Source organism: Macaca fascicularis, chromosome 1 (genome assembly GCF_037993035.2).
Source record: "Macaca fascicularis isolate 582-1 chromosome 1, T2T-MFA8v1.1".
In the NCBI taxonomy this organism is placed as follows: Eukaryota; Metazoa; Chordata; class Mammalia; order Primates; family Cercopithecidae; genus Macaca; species Macaca fascicularis.
Window position 1 is genome coordinate 34,615,711 of NC_088375.1, and position 13,120 is coordinate 34,628,830.

The 13,120-nt window shown below is 42.2% G+C and overlaps 1 protein-coding gene across 6 annotated transcripts in view; it reads right to left on the reverse strand.

The window, feature by feature from the left end:
• Positions 1 to 13,120, reverse strand: part of ASTN1 (astrotactin 1) — a 377,384-nt gene that overhangs the window by 273,412 nt on the left and 90,852 nt on the right. For all 6 annotated transcript variants that reach the window (XM_074021135.1, XM_065529753.2, XM_005540073.4 and 3 more), the window contains exon 2: positions 53 to 240. In XM_074021135.1, coding sequence (XP_073877236.1) covers positions 53 to 240 — 188 coding nt within the window. The remainder of the gene's footprint in view (positions 1 to 52; positions 241 to 13,120) is intronic.

Genomic DNA, 13,120 nt, shown 5'->3' on the forward strand with positions numbered 1-13,120 from the left:
GTCAAGGTAACATAAGCTATGGCCTGACAGGCTGAGGCTGTGCTGCTCTTACCATGACTGAGATGTGGAGGATCCTCAGCTCCTCTTCTGCCGACTCATGTTGGGGTTCTTCAGTGGGGTCTTGTCCAGGAAGGCTTGGGGCACCATCTTGGTGATGAATGTGAAAAAGCAAAGTGCCATTCTCCAGCCACTGCTGCCTCCAGCGCACCAAAGGGATATCCTCTGTGTTCCCTGAGATCTCTAGAAGATGAACACCAAAGGCACAGGTGAGAATTTGGATGAGACCAAGTTTTTCATCTTCTTCCTCACCACTTGTACCAATTAGTCAGTTTCGTCTGAAGCCAACAGAAGTTTCCAACAGTGTATAGTTAGGTCAGATTTTGCTGCTACTCCAAACCACAAGGAAGAGAAGAGACCCTGAGAAGAAGACAATTATCTCCCGTAGGTCTTTCCACCATAAATCTAGTAAGCCAGGCTCTCACCCATTGAGAAAACTATTAAGGTGAAAAATCAAGTTCTTTCCCTTATTTCTATGATCTTTTACACAGCTCAGTTTGAATACCTGATAACCCCCCAAGGTAAATGCAAGGTTGTTTGCCTCTTGTAAGTTTGAAAGTATGAGTTCCCCAGCAATTATTCCTAGACATACCAGTAAATTTGCCAAGGAGAGAGTTGGTAATTACTATGCAGACAACTGGCATTTATGGAATAGTCCTGGGAGGTTACTGCAGAGCAACTGGGGCTGGCAGGTTATTTCTAAAACCACAATCATTTGCTGCATAGTCCACTGGAGATGTTTGCTAACTTGCTGTGACAGGTAAAGTAATGTTTTAATTCCCTTTAATTTTTTTTCTTCAGTTTTGCAGAGCAGAGTTGGTATACATGAAGAAAACGGTGAAGAATCGGGCCTTTATCACAGATACACTCACTTGGTTGTCAGGGATGGAGACTGAGGCACGAGACAAGCATCAATGATGTAATAGCAAAATACTAAAACTGACTATGCCCCTAGCACTGTAGTTGGTGCTAAGGTAGTACTGCAAAATACACCGTGTGTATGTTCTTCTCTTTGGCATTCTCAAGCAATATTGTATCAAAGCTCTGAGACATAACACAGCAGAAAAACCCGATTAACCTCGTCTTTCCCAAATTTCTAGGGAACTAGTATTCTGCTGAACACATGTTCTATAAGCCATTGCTTTACAAATTTTTTCTTTTTTTTTTGGCTTTTTATTTTTGAGCAAGGGTCTCGCTCTGTCATCTAGGCTAGAGAGCAGTGGTGCAATCACGGCTTATTGTGGCCTCAACCTTCTAGGCTCAAGCAACCTTCTAGGCTCCCACCTCAGCCTCCCAAGTAGCTGGGACTGCAGACACACCTCACCATGCCCAGCTAGTTAATTTTTTATTTTTTGTAGAGACAGGATCTCCATACGTTGCCCAGGCTGGTCTTGAACTCCTGGTCTTAAGCAGTCCTCCCACCTTGGCCTCCCAAAATGTTGAGATTAGAGATGTGAGCCATATGGCCTGGACACTTTTTTATTTTAAAGGCAACGCTTCAAAAATTTATTACCTTTGGCCAAAAACAAATAATAATTTCACAGACATAAAAGAGATTTAATAAGACACACTTAGAATGTGTTCTCTCATCAAGTACCACAACCATAAAAAGGAAAACAATTTTAAGTATTTACGGAGTTTATAAATATATTTCAGTATTTGTGGGAGGGCACAACTGATGTTATTTATTTAGCGATTGGTTTGTTTATTCAACAGGCATGAATTGGCCATGTATTATGCACAGGCACTGTCCCAGGCACTCAGATACTAATCTAAACGAGATCCCCAACAAATTCTACAAAGCAGCCCACCATGAATGAATGTGACAAGTGTGACACCAGTGGCAAAGTTTTGTGGGAACACAGAAGAAGAAAAGAGTAATCTCATCTGGGTAGAGGGTAGAAGAGGGGAGGAAAGTAGCCTCTGAGGATGATGATACTGGTAATGGGTTTGATGGGCAAGTGGACTTCCTTTCAATAGGTAGAGAAGTAGGGGAAGTATGTTCAGGCATTGATAGGAGAATAAGGATAAGGAAAAGGAAGAATATCAGCTGGTCCACTAAGGGTAGGGCAATGAGAAGGTTTTATATGAGCCACAGGTCATTAGCCTGTCTCAAAAGACACTGATATGATTCCCTGTCTTGTCCTACCATCCCACAGACGAGGGAGAAGGTACAATTAAGAGTGTGAGGCAGGGCTAAAAGAGAAAGGGATCAGAGCTCCCTTCCATCCTTGGCCCCTCCCTAACTACCTAGAGGACTCAGTCATCCTACTGGGTTGCTAAGCTGTCCATGAACTCAGACAAAGCATCCAGGAAGCTGTAGTGGGCAGAGGGTGTGAGGACAGATGATCCCCTGAACCCCAGTCCTGGCTTTCTATAAGTATGGCCCCATTTATTAAGCGAGGCTGTGACACAGACTTCTCCAGGAAAAGAGTCCCTCTTTCTACTAAGGAGGCTTCCAGATTTCCATGTGGGAAGAAACCTGTGGGCATGTCTGTGGGGGTGCATGCTTGGAGCAGCAGTGACCCACGGCTCTTCAGAGGAGGCCTGACAATCGCAAACTCCATTTCCCACACGGGCGCTTATCCTTCCAACTACTTCTCATGCCTTCACATCAAAGCCCCAAAGGCTCCTCCCGAGACACACACCCTCCTCTGTGAGTGCCTGTCCTGTTATTGCAGCGGAAACCAAACTCTGTCTCCTAACCCCAGACATAAAAATCACAAGCTGTCATAGCTCCTACCAGAGCACCTAATGACAATTAAATCACCCACAGCAGGGCACCTCCAGCCTCCTGTCTGCACCTGTTCCACCCCAGTGTAGGATTTATCTAATACACATCTGAGTGCCACTCAGCCCTTCCTGTAGCTATTCCAAAGGATCTAGCACCTCATACCTCTAAAGCACTTGGCAAACCAGATTTTTATTTCCCAGGAGATCCTCATCAAGTAGGTCAGGCTTATTACCTCTGTTTCCATGGTGGAAGCAAGACAAGGTTCCTAGACCAAGGTCACCCCAGTCTGACACAGAACAAAGGCTGAGGTGGATGAACAATTAGTCCCCTCCACTCCCAACACATGCACCAGACAACATAATCTCAGAGCATGCACAGACAGAGAGCACATCTGAGTAGATAAATCCATGTAGTCTTTTAGGAGTTTCTGTGTTGCAATCTTTTAAGTTTTTGTACTAGGTCTTCATATCCCATGATTTCTTTGAAAATTGAGATATAATTCACATACCATAAAATTCACCCATTTCAAATGTATAATTCAGTGGTTTTTAATATATTCACAACGTTGTGCAGCCACAGTCTAATCCCAGAACATTTCATCTACTCAGGAAGTTCCATACCTATTAGCAGTCCAAGTTTTTCATGAGGAAGAAGGTCTTCTGCTCCAGCGTCCTAGGCATGGTAGCACTAATGGAAGAACAGGTATAGTGAAGGTTTGACAAAGTACCTCCATGGGAGGTGGGCTGAGAGCACAGCCTCTGGCCTCAGCTTCCAGACCAACCCTCAGAACCTCTCTGTGGGTTATTCATGCCCATCTTTACAGTGAGTTCATGATTCTGCCTGGACTAGACTCACCATAGAGGGCAAAGGATGGAAGGAAGAGGGCACCATGCCTACCAAGGGTGCCCGTCATTTTTCATTTTCAAGATAATTACCTAATGATAGCTTCCTCCTTGGCTTTTCTTTTTCCTGGCAGATCTGACACAGAAGCGCTACAGTGCTAAACCAGGAACTTACTTATGTATGCTACATCTTGCCTGGGTCAACCAATGAAAAACCACACAGGGCATAGTAAGTGTCTTGTGAGTTTCCTCACCGATAGGACTGAGATCAGAGCTTGGAACGTCAGTGTAATCGTACTGGTCTAGATGCCAGCAGAATATCTCAGGAAGAGGAAATGCTCAGAAATTGCTTTACCAATGCAAGCCTGCCATGAGGCTCGCAAAAGCAAATTTGGGAGGTGATAGTTATGCCCGCCCAAGGCTAGCTGAGGTTGCTGAGGAGGCTCAGATAGAACCTTTTTCACACTGTACAGTCAAGTCTCAATGAGATCCTACACAGTCATCTCAAGTCACCACAGGTGGCAGGAGCACCAATGCCCTCATCACACTGTGGGGTTGAGACATCCAGAAAGGGAAGGTATCCTGACTTCTGGTGTGTCCATTTTCCTCCACAAACCTCACATCCCTCAGCACCCCCTAAATGTCTGGAACTTCCCAGAATCTATGGAAACCATGGTGCTAGTTACTCTTGTATACAATACATATTTTTGGAGCACACTATATTTGCCACATTCAGCAAATTGTGTTACAAGGTCCCCACTCTAAAAGAGATTTCAATCTAATAGGAAACTTAAGACATGACCATGAAGAAGTACTCTAAGCAGTAATAGCAGTGCTGAATGCACAGTGGAGCTTGGCAGGGCATAAATGGATGGGAAGGAACCAAATGGGAGAAAACATTGGAGAGGCAATTCCAGATGAAGAGAACAGTGTGTACAAAGGAACAGAAGGATAACACATGTTTGCAGAACCACAGGAGGTCTGGTTAAGCTGCAGGGGGGATGAGGTGGACAAGAATAGCCCAGGACAGCAGTGAAAAATGCAGATTGGTGACAACTGCGAACATTGTGAATGCCCATTTAAGGAGTTCAGAAGTAATGGAAAGTCACCTATGGTTTTATTACGCAGAGGAATGAACTAGGCCACAATTTAGAATGATTACGAAGACCCCGAAAGAGAATGGCAGGAAACCAGATTCAATAAGGTCTTACTATAACTCTAATCCTATATTCTGCGGTGACTAAAATAGTGAGTTGAGGTGCAGGAGGCCTAGGTATGGTACGAGTAACCTTGAATGAGTTGCCTTGATTTGAGTTTTCTTGTCTGAACAAGGAGGATCTGTGTCAATGAACTTGAAGATTTTGTTGTAACTTTGACATTCTATGATTCTAAGTCCACAACGGTGTGCCTCATATGACCACCTATAAAGAAAAGTTTATTATCTCAAACCACATCAAACCTTCCCTAAGTCTAACCCAAACTCCACTTCTCCTTTCCCTCTGCACACAGGGTGGACAGGCTTGGGAGGATTTGATCAGAGCCTTCAAGAGCTAGGCCATGTTCCCACTGGACCTCAGGCTGATGAGAAAGACTTTCATTCATGCTGGTACAGATGCGTGGTTTCTAAGAAAGATAATTTAGAGCTTCTGCATGCAATACAGAATTGGAATAATGAGATCTTGGGCAGGGAAAGTCGCAGTAGAGAATAATCAGGGATAGGGAAAGGCAGTGGGAAGGAGAGTGAGATGAAATCACTTTTAGATTAGCCTTAGTCATTGTTCTAATGTTAGCTTGTGGATTGTGAGCTTGCAGCACTTTTTGTGAGGTTAGATTAGGACACTGGAAACTTTGCTTCAAAAATTCCTCTTCCAGGGATTACAACTTCCCCATACCATCCAAGTGCCCTGTTCCTTCTTTGGGCATTCCTTCACACTGGCAGTCCCTGAACTGAGCTGCTAAGAAAACACATCATGTCAGGATCAGGAATTCCCCCAAAATACAACCTCACTGAGGACCAGATCCACGATGCCCTCTTTCAAAGAATTTCACAATTTGAATTCAAATATGAATTTTAACCTGGAAAATTGTCAAATAACTGTAATTCACTGGAAGGCTTAATGTGGCTTAGAGCAGTCCTGGCATTCTGGGGCTCTTTCTCACTCTTAGCAAGGCTGAGTGCAAGCTGAATCCAGCTGAGTACTAATGAGGCTGCTGTGATTGCTGAGGTCAAGCCAGGAGGAAGCATTAACTAGTCAATTTTTAGCCTCATGTTGAGGGCACCTGATGAACTAACCCTGCAGTCTGTCAAGGTTGAGGTTGACACTCCCTGATGGCTATGACTGACTATTAAAAGACTTCGCTTAAATTAGGAGTTTCAAAGTTGCTGTTAGTCTAAGAACCGTTATCCAAACCAAGTCTAGTATGGTTTCTGAGGGGGGTTTCACAGAGCAGAGTTAGGGAAGAACTGGATCAGTTGGAGGACAAATAAGATGTACTCCTATGAGGGGAACTTGCTGTTGGGGGTTGAAGGCTGTCTCTGGGTTATTACTTTTGCTGGTTGTTTTCAATTTTATTAAGTGTGGTATTATGAAGAGCCTTAAAATCTCTATGAAAGAAATACAATGGAAAGGAAAAGAGGCATCTCTAAAAATAGAATCTAGCTACACCTCCACCCTCTGCTATCTCAGCAGCCATTATGAGCTTCCCTATGTGATAAAGATTGAGCTCCGAACTTTAGTAGTGATAAGCCTACTGTCAAACACCAAGAATAACAAATGGGTCTTGTCTATCAGATACTTACTATCATTAAGGTAACCAAAGATAGGCCTATGATAGAAATATCCCCTCTTCTGTTCTTTTTTACTTTCCTCTTTTTCCTTCTAATTTCAGAGTTTGAAAGATACTGATGGTAGGTCTAGTTTCCCACATGGTTTCATAATGGTCTTCTCACTGAAACTATTAACAGCAGTATTAACTTTCAACATCTTTGTAAGAAAATAACCTGCTTAAGTCAGGGGTTAATAGCAGTAGGGGATCACTAATTATCCTGCAAATCTTCACCTTAGTATCAAGCGTGACCCAAATCTTAACGTCTGTGGAAAGGGATCCTCTAAAGACCCCGACGTGTTTCATAAACATAATGACAGGAGCACAGTAATGTCCTGGCCATCTGTGAAGGAAGATGCGGGACAGATGAAAAACAGACAGAGGAGAAAGATGCAGAGAGGAGGAGTCAGGGAAAGTGAGGAAATGAGACTAACCCGGGAAACAATGGCCCATGGACTGAGCTGGTTGAGCCTCCCTGCCTCTCGCCATAGGGACCATCTGGTATGGAGTTCTGAAGTGCTAAAATCCCGCATCCCAGAGTGAGAGCCACAGAAAACAGGGCACCCTGCTGGGCCTGAGCCAGCACAGATGTCAGAAACGTTGGTGGTTTGCCTGAAGTTTGTGCCTATATTGGCCTGGCTAAGTGAACAACAATATGGAAGACAGCATAGCCAGGAAACTCTTTCGCAAAGATGTTCAGAGAACAATTGGGAATGCAGTTCTCATTGTGGTTCCTGTATTCAACTCATTGCCATAGAGCTGCTTCCTCTCATCTCATTCTCATTTCTCTTTCTCCAAACAGGCTTGAGCAATGGCCACAGAACTATGTGGAACAAAAGCTTTAGAGCAAAATAGCTTAAAATTTCAAAAAGCTTTCATCCAACAGAAGCACAGGAGGTTCATTTTTCAAGGAACCAGAATCTTCTTGACTTGCTGGGATTTGGAATAGAAATATCCACTTGTGACTGGGAGAAGGATAATTGAATTTCTATTTCCCTGCTTGGTGACATTGCCCTTAAGGGCAAAAACAACAGAGCCTCAAAGCATGAGTGATTCAGTGATGAGAAACGATGGCAGGGTAGAGAAAGCACTGGACAGGAAGCCTGGAGAATGGGACTGTTGTAAGCTCCCTGGAACTCACTTTCTCATCTTCAAATCATGGGACTAGATTTCTCCAGGAACTGTCCAGCTCTAACCATGTTATTCAATGACACAAAACCAGACATGGCACTTGGCTCTAGTTAGACTCCAAATCAGATGCAGGCTGTTTTGTTTTTTGTTTTTTGTTTTTTTCTGTATGGCACCTGGATAAAGGTCTTTGCAGAAATTTTTTGAATCAGATGATTTTTTTCTTGGAGTTGGATTTTTCTTTTCTTTTCTTTTCTTTTCTTTCTTTCTTTTTTTTTTTTTTTTTTTTTTTGAGACAGGATCTCACTCCACTGCCCAGGCTGGAGTGCAGTGGCATGATCTCAGCTCACTTCAGCCTCTACCTATGGGGCTCAGATGATTTTTCTACCTCAGCTTCCCAAGCAGCTGGGACAACAGGTGCACGCCACCATGCCCTGCTAATGTTTGTATTTTTTCTAGAGACGAGGTTTCACCATGTTGCCCAGGCTGGTCTCAATCTCCTGGCTCAAGAAATCCACCCACATCAGCCTCCCAAAGTGCTAGAATGTTTCAGCTGTTTCAGCTCAATCCAGCCTATCAACTTATAAGGTAAGGAGTGGCTGTATTGAAACTCATGAGAGTGACCTATTGAAACTCCAATCAAGAGTCCCCAGTAAGAAGAAAAATCACCCACATATACCTATAGATGCTTCCAAACACTTTTCAATGAATTATTAACCTTTGATCAGTTGTGTTTATGTGCATAAGGGTAGCCTGATCTCTCTCTCAGTGACTCCATCCTTCACAGAGCTAGACCCTAAAACTCTGAATATTGAAGCTGCCCATCCACCTGCTTCTCTTTGCCAAAAGGCTAGGATGGACTAAAATGAACCAACACAAGAAGCAGGAGTGATGAGAGAAAGGAAATAAGCACCCTGGAGAGTCCATAGTTTGTTGTCTCTGGGGGCAGTTGGGGGTGGGAGCTGTGGGAAGCAGAGGGTGGCTTTTTAAATCAGTCTTGATGGAAAGCCGTGAAGCTTTCTATGGATACTGCTGGAAGTAGGTCACTCTACGCTACTCTGTGCTGGCATGAATAGCAATCGAGCAACTACACGAACATTCTATTTACCTAGCCATGGAGATGAAAACATTCCTGTAGGGGAAAAATGCAGCCAAAAGGTTCTGACACAACCAGACAGATGAGGAGGCATTCAAATGACTTGTGATTTCATCCAAAATGATTTGCTTGTTCCTACCACAGTGTTTCTCTGGATCTTTTCAAACCTCTGCAAAGAGTTTATCCACATGATACTCATTAAAGTCTCATTTGAAAGGGTAAAAAAAAAAAAAAAAGCCCAAAGCTTTTTGAAAAAGGCAGGGTTATCTGAGTTGCAAATGTACTGGTAAAAGGATTTTTTACTTATATCTATTCCTATTCTCCACTGCCACCCGACTGACCTTTGTAAATTGAGATAACAGCAGGCATTTAACAGAATCTGACATCAAGTAAGGTATGTAATAATATTTAAACTTCATAATGTTAAAATATATATTTACAGATCATTTCATACATTGTAATGAGAATAAGTCATTTTGAAGCCTGAAGTTTCACGACTGGAATTCTGATTTGAGCTTTGCAAGTCCTTGAGGTCCACTCTCCTGCAGTGATGCATTGGAAGCAATGTGGATGCCGGAGTTTTGGAAAAGCCAGAAGACTGGTCACAGGGTGATTGTAAGAAAACTGTAAACTAGACCCAGTGAGCGATCTGTTCATTCTAAATCCTCTCTCTTATACTCCAGGTCTTTCATTAACAAAGAGATTAGTATGTGCTATAATTTTCTGATTCTAAACGATTTCAGTAAGGTCCTCGGTATGGCTCTTGCCTTATAAAATGAATGGAAAAAAGAATTGAAAATGACAAAATATCACCTGTAAATGGGTTACAAAAGAAGAATAGCCTGTCGCCTATCCTAAACTGTTTTGATTCATCTCCATTTCTAATTAGTTCTCATCCACTTGTATTTCTGTTCTTATCATCTAGGATTCAACTCAACAAGTAATAATGTATCTATTATGCACTGGCTCTGCTAAGAAGCCCTTTCAATATTCATGAACTAACTTAATCCTCAATGACCCTTTCATGTGAGTATTTATATCTGTATTTTAGAGATGAGGAACTTGAGTTCCAGAATAGTCAACCTACTTGACCGTGTTCACCCAGTGAGTAAATATTAGAATGGTAGGGGTGGGAGTGGCAATTAAGTGGGGAATATTAGGTCTTCTGGTTTTAAGGCCACTTGTTTTTCACTATCTGAACGTTCATTCCCTCACTTCGCAAATCTCAGTCTTGGGATAATACAAACTAAGTGCTTAGCAGTACTTGGAGTTTAATAAATACTAATATCATCATCATCATCATCTTCATTAATACTGTTTGTTGTCGTTATTACTATCACTCACATAAATCCTAAAATTGAGCAATAATCTTTGACAGAATCAAGCAAATTATACCTTTAAATAGCTTCAGCTCTTAAAAGTCTTCCTAAGTCCAGGAACTATAAGTCCAGGAATCAGCTCTGTTCAGTTGAGAAGTCCAGACCAAGTCACATTTGTACATTTCTGTAAGTGCTGCTTAGCAAGTTGAACAATCTTTAGATGCCTCTGATAAAACTCCACTTACACTCTCTATGCTTTAAGACTTGGCCACGGGGGCTTTCACAGAGGGATGCCATGCCATCCAGACCCCTTCAAGGCTTGCATGCAAGGCCAGCCCCAGGCAGCTTGTTGTCAGGCACTTAGCAAGGCACTCATGAATTCAAATGGGCAGGTCCTTCCAGGACATGGGGGTGGTGATTGTGGTCAGAGAAGAAGGAAGGAGCAAATGGGGGCGATATTAAAATAACAGCTATGTTTTTACCAGTAGTAAACTGAGTCCTTCTCTGTAGACTAGTCTGTGCGAGCACCTGTTATCATAAATGCCAAGAAGTACCGCACTCAAGTAGAACCTTCCATTCTCATCCTCACTCTAGGGAACAGGCTTTCCACCCCATTCCCACAGAGACCTGAGCTTACCTTGCTGACCCTAAGCACTGCCTTCTGGCACATACAAAGAGCCAGGGAGCCCAAGCTGGAGGGCCAGTCATTTCTCTTGGCTCTTATTTCTAAGCCATTTTCTCCTACAGAAAAGGGGGCTTAAGTGACCTCTAAAGCTTATTCTCACTGTAAAACTTTCTGGTATTTTTTGTCTCTCTGTGATTTGCAATTGCCATAATGGGGGCTGAACCTCAAGTTCCTTCAGAGTAAGGCTGAGACATGATAGTAATCTTAGGTATCTCTGTTGCGTCATTTAGTGTGGGAAAGTGGAATGGAAAGGGAATTCCACAAAGACTCAAGCACGTGAAGAATACCTTATTATCATCCCTGTGTTACAACTTGCAAAGGCCTTTCTTCTAAGGTCCTCTTTTCATTCATCGTTCCTGTGTGGTAGGCTTTACAGAATTAGAAACCAGAAGGCCAAGGAGGGTAAGTGACAGTTTCAAGGGTTAGAGCTAATGAGATGGAGATAACAGCCTTCTGACTCCTGGCACAGTGCTCTTGCTACAGACTGTGCTGTCTACGAAACCGATGTTTATTTACAGTGAGAAATCATGAGCCACTGTGCTTGTATTTCAGCTTAATGACTTAGGTATACAGAAGATATACATCAATAGTGAACACTGTCAGGAGTTTGAAGAGTTTGGGCTTAGAGATCCAAGATTGAAATTGAGTTATTAACCAATTCACACTAGTGTACAAATCATACGGCAATCTGATGTGATTTCATTGTGACAGACTCTCCTGAAGAATCACATCTGCATAGTATTTGGTCTGTTACTGGTCTAAAGACTCTCCACACTGCCTTGGGCCTATTTCTATAGGCTAATTTGTGTAAGGTGCTCATTACTAAAGGGCTTTAAGATGACCTCTAAATGACCTGACAGGCATATCTCCATGGAAACGTTGATCTAGCCATCTAATCCCTGCTGGGAGAATGATTTAAAAGAAATACAAGGTCACTTGATTGCTACGGTGTCTTGTTGCTCAGCTGGGAATAACATACATTGACAGGACATTTTCTTTATTATTGCCCCTTCTATATTTTCTATCATAATTCTAAAGCCCTCTCTCCTCTACAAGCCCTCCAAACAAAATACGCTTTAAGGGGCTGATAATGAGAAACAGGAGCCATACATTCTACACGAATAATGTCTTTCAGAAAATAGATGAAGACTATGTACCATGTGGCACCCATCAGTGATGCCACTCCTCACACCTACGTGTGCTGGTCACTGTACTGCTGCTTGTGTCTGAATGTTTGTGTTCATATTCTCATACTTCACAGTAGCACTGGCCCATTAGTTTGAGATTTTAACTAAAACAATGTTAGTTGAGTTTTGCAAACTGAAAAAAAGTGCTGAGTTTTCTTCCTCTGATGTGTAAGAGCACGTCCCAAAGGAATATGGCTGTAGTTTCATATATAAGCTAGATTGTAAACAAAAGTGACAGTAACTGGAATGAATGGATGATTCACCTTAAATCGGGACACAAAGACAGAAATTAGGGACAGGTATACAGCATTGGTAGCTTCTCCATCTACTCCTCATTCTGGAGCCAAAAAGGCACAGAGCTGGAGGTAATTCTGTGCCAGGGAACATTCATCCTCCCAGACATCAACCTTAAAGCTGAGGTCAGTCTTAGCTACTTGGCAATGGACTCTGTCTCTTTCCTTCATAAACTGCTTAATATTTTTTTGTTTTGTTTGCTCTAAACTCATCTTCCTTGGGTTTCAAAAACTTTGAGTCCTAGCAGTTGAATATTTGGTGAACAAGGTCATGTATACTTTAATGTGATAAGCCTAGATCACATTCCTCTATTAGTCTGCCTTGTATCAGAAGACTCATTCATATTTCTTTCATCCTTATTTGGCTATTGCATCTAGTATGTGCCAGGCTTTTTATTCTACCTTCATAGAACCACACCTACTTCCTACTGATGATTACGGTTCCTTTTCTGTGCATGTTCACTGGGTTCATTAAATGCATTCCCTAGAGCGGAGTAATGTAGCACTGCAGAAACAGGGAGGGTTCTAATATCAGGAAACCAAAGTCTGAGGCAAGGCTCTTGCCCATACTACCTCTGAAAGCTTTATGCCTCAGTTTCTCTATCTTTCAAAAAGTGAAGATAACACAAACATCTGTCACAGGGCTGTTACAGTGAAAATGCACATGGAAATGCTTAGAAATATGAGTTATCATTATTAGTAATACTAATATTATCATTCAAGATTAGTGACAAGAATAACCTTTTTAAATTCCTGGTTAAAAAAAATTCAATACAGTTCTACATAAGGGTAGAATACTATTGTGTTCCTCATGTCCTTCATAAAGACACTTGTTCCCCTTTTTTAGCCACGACTTCATGTTGGGTCAATGTTTTCAGAGAATGATTTTAATGAACTCTAAGTCATTTCCTGAATCATTAATGATATGACAAAGATCCTTTTATTTCATAACT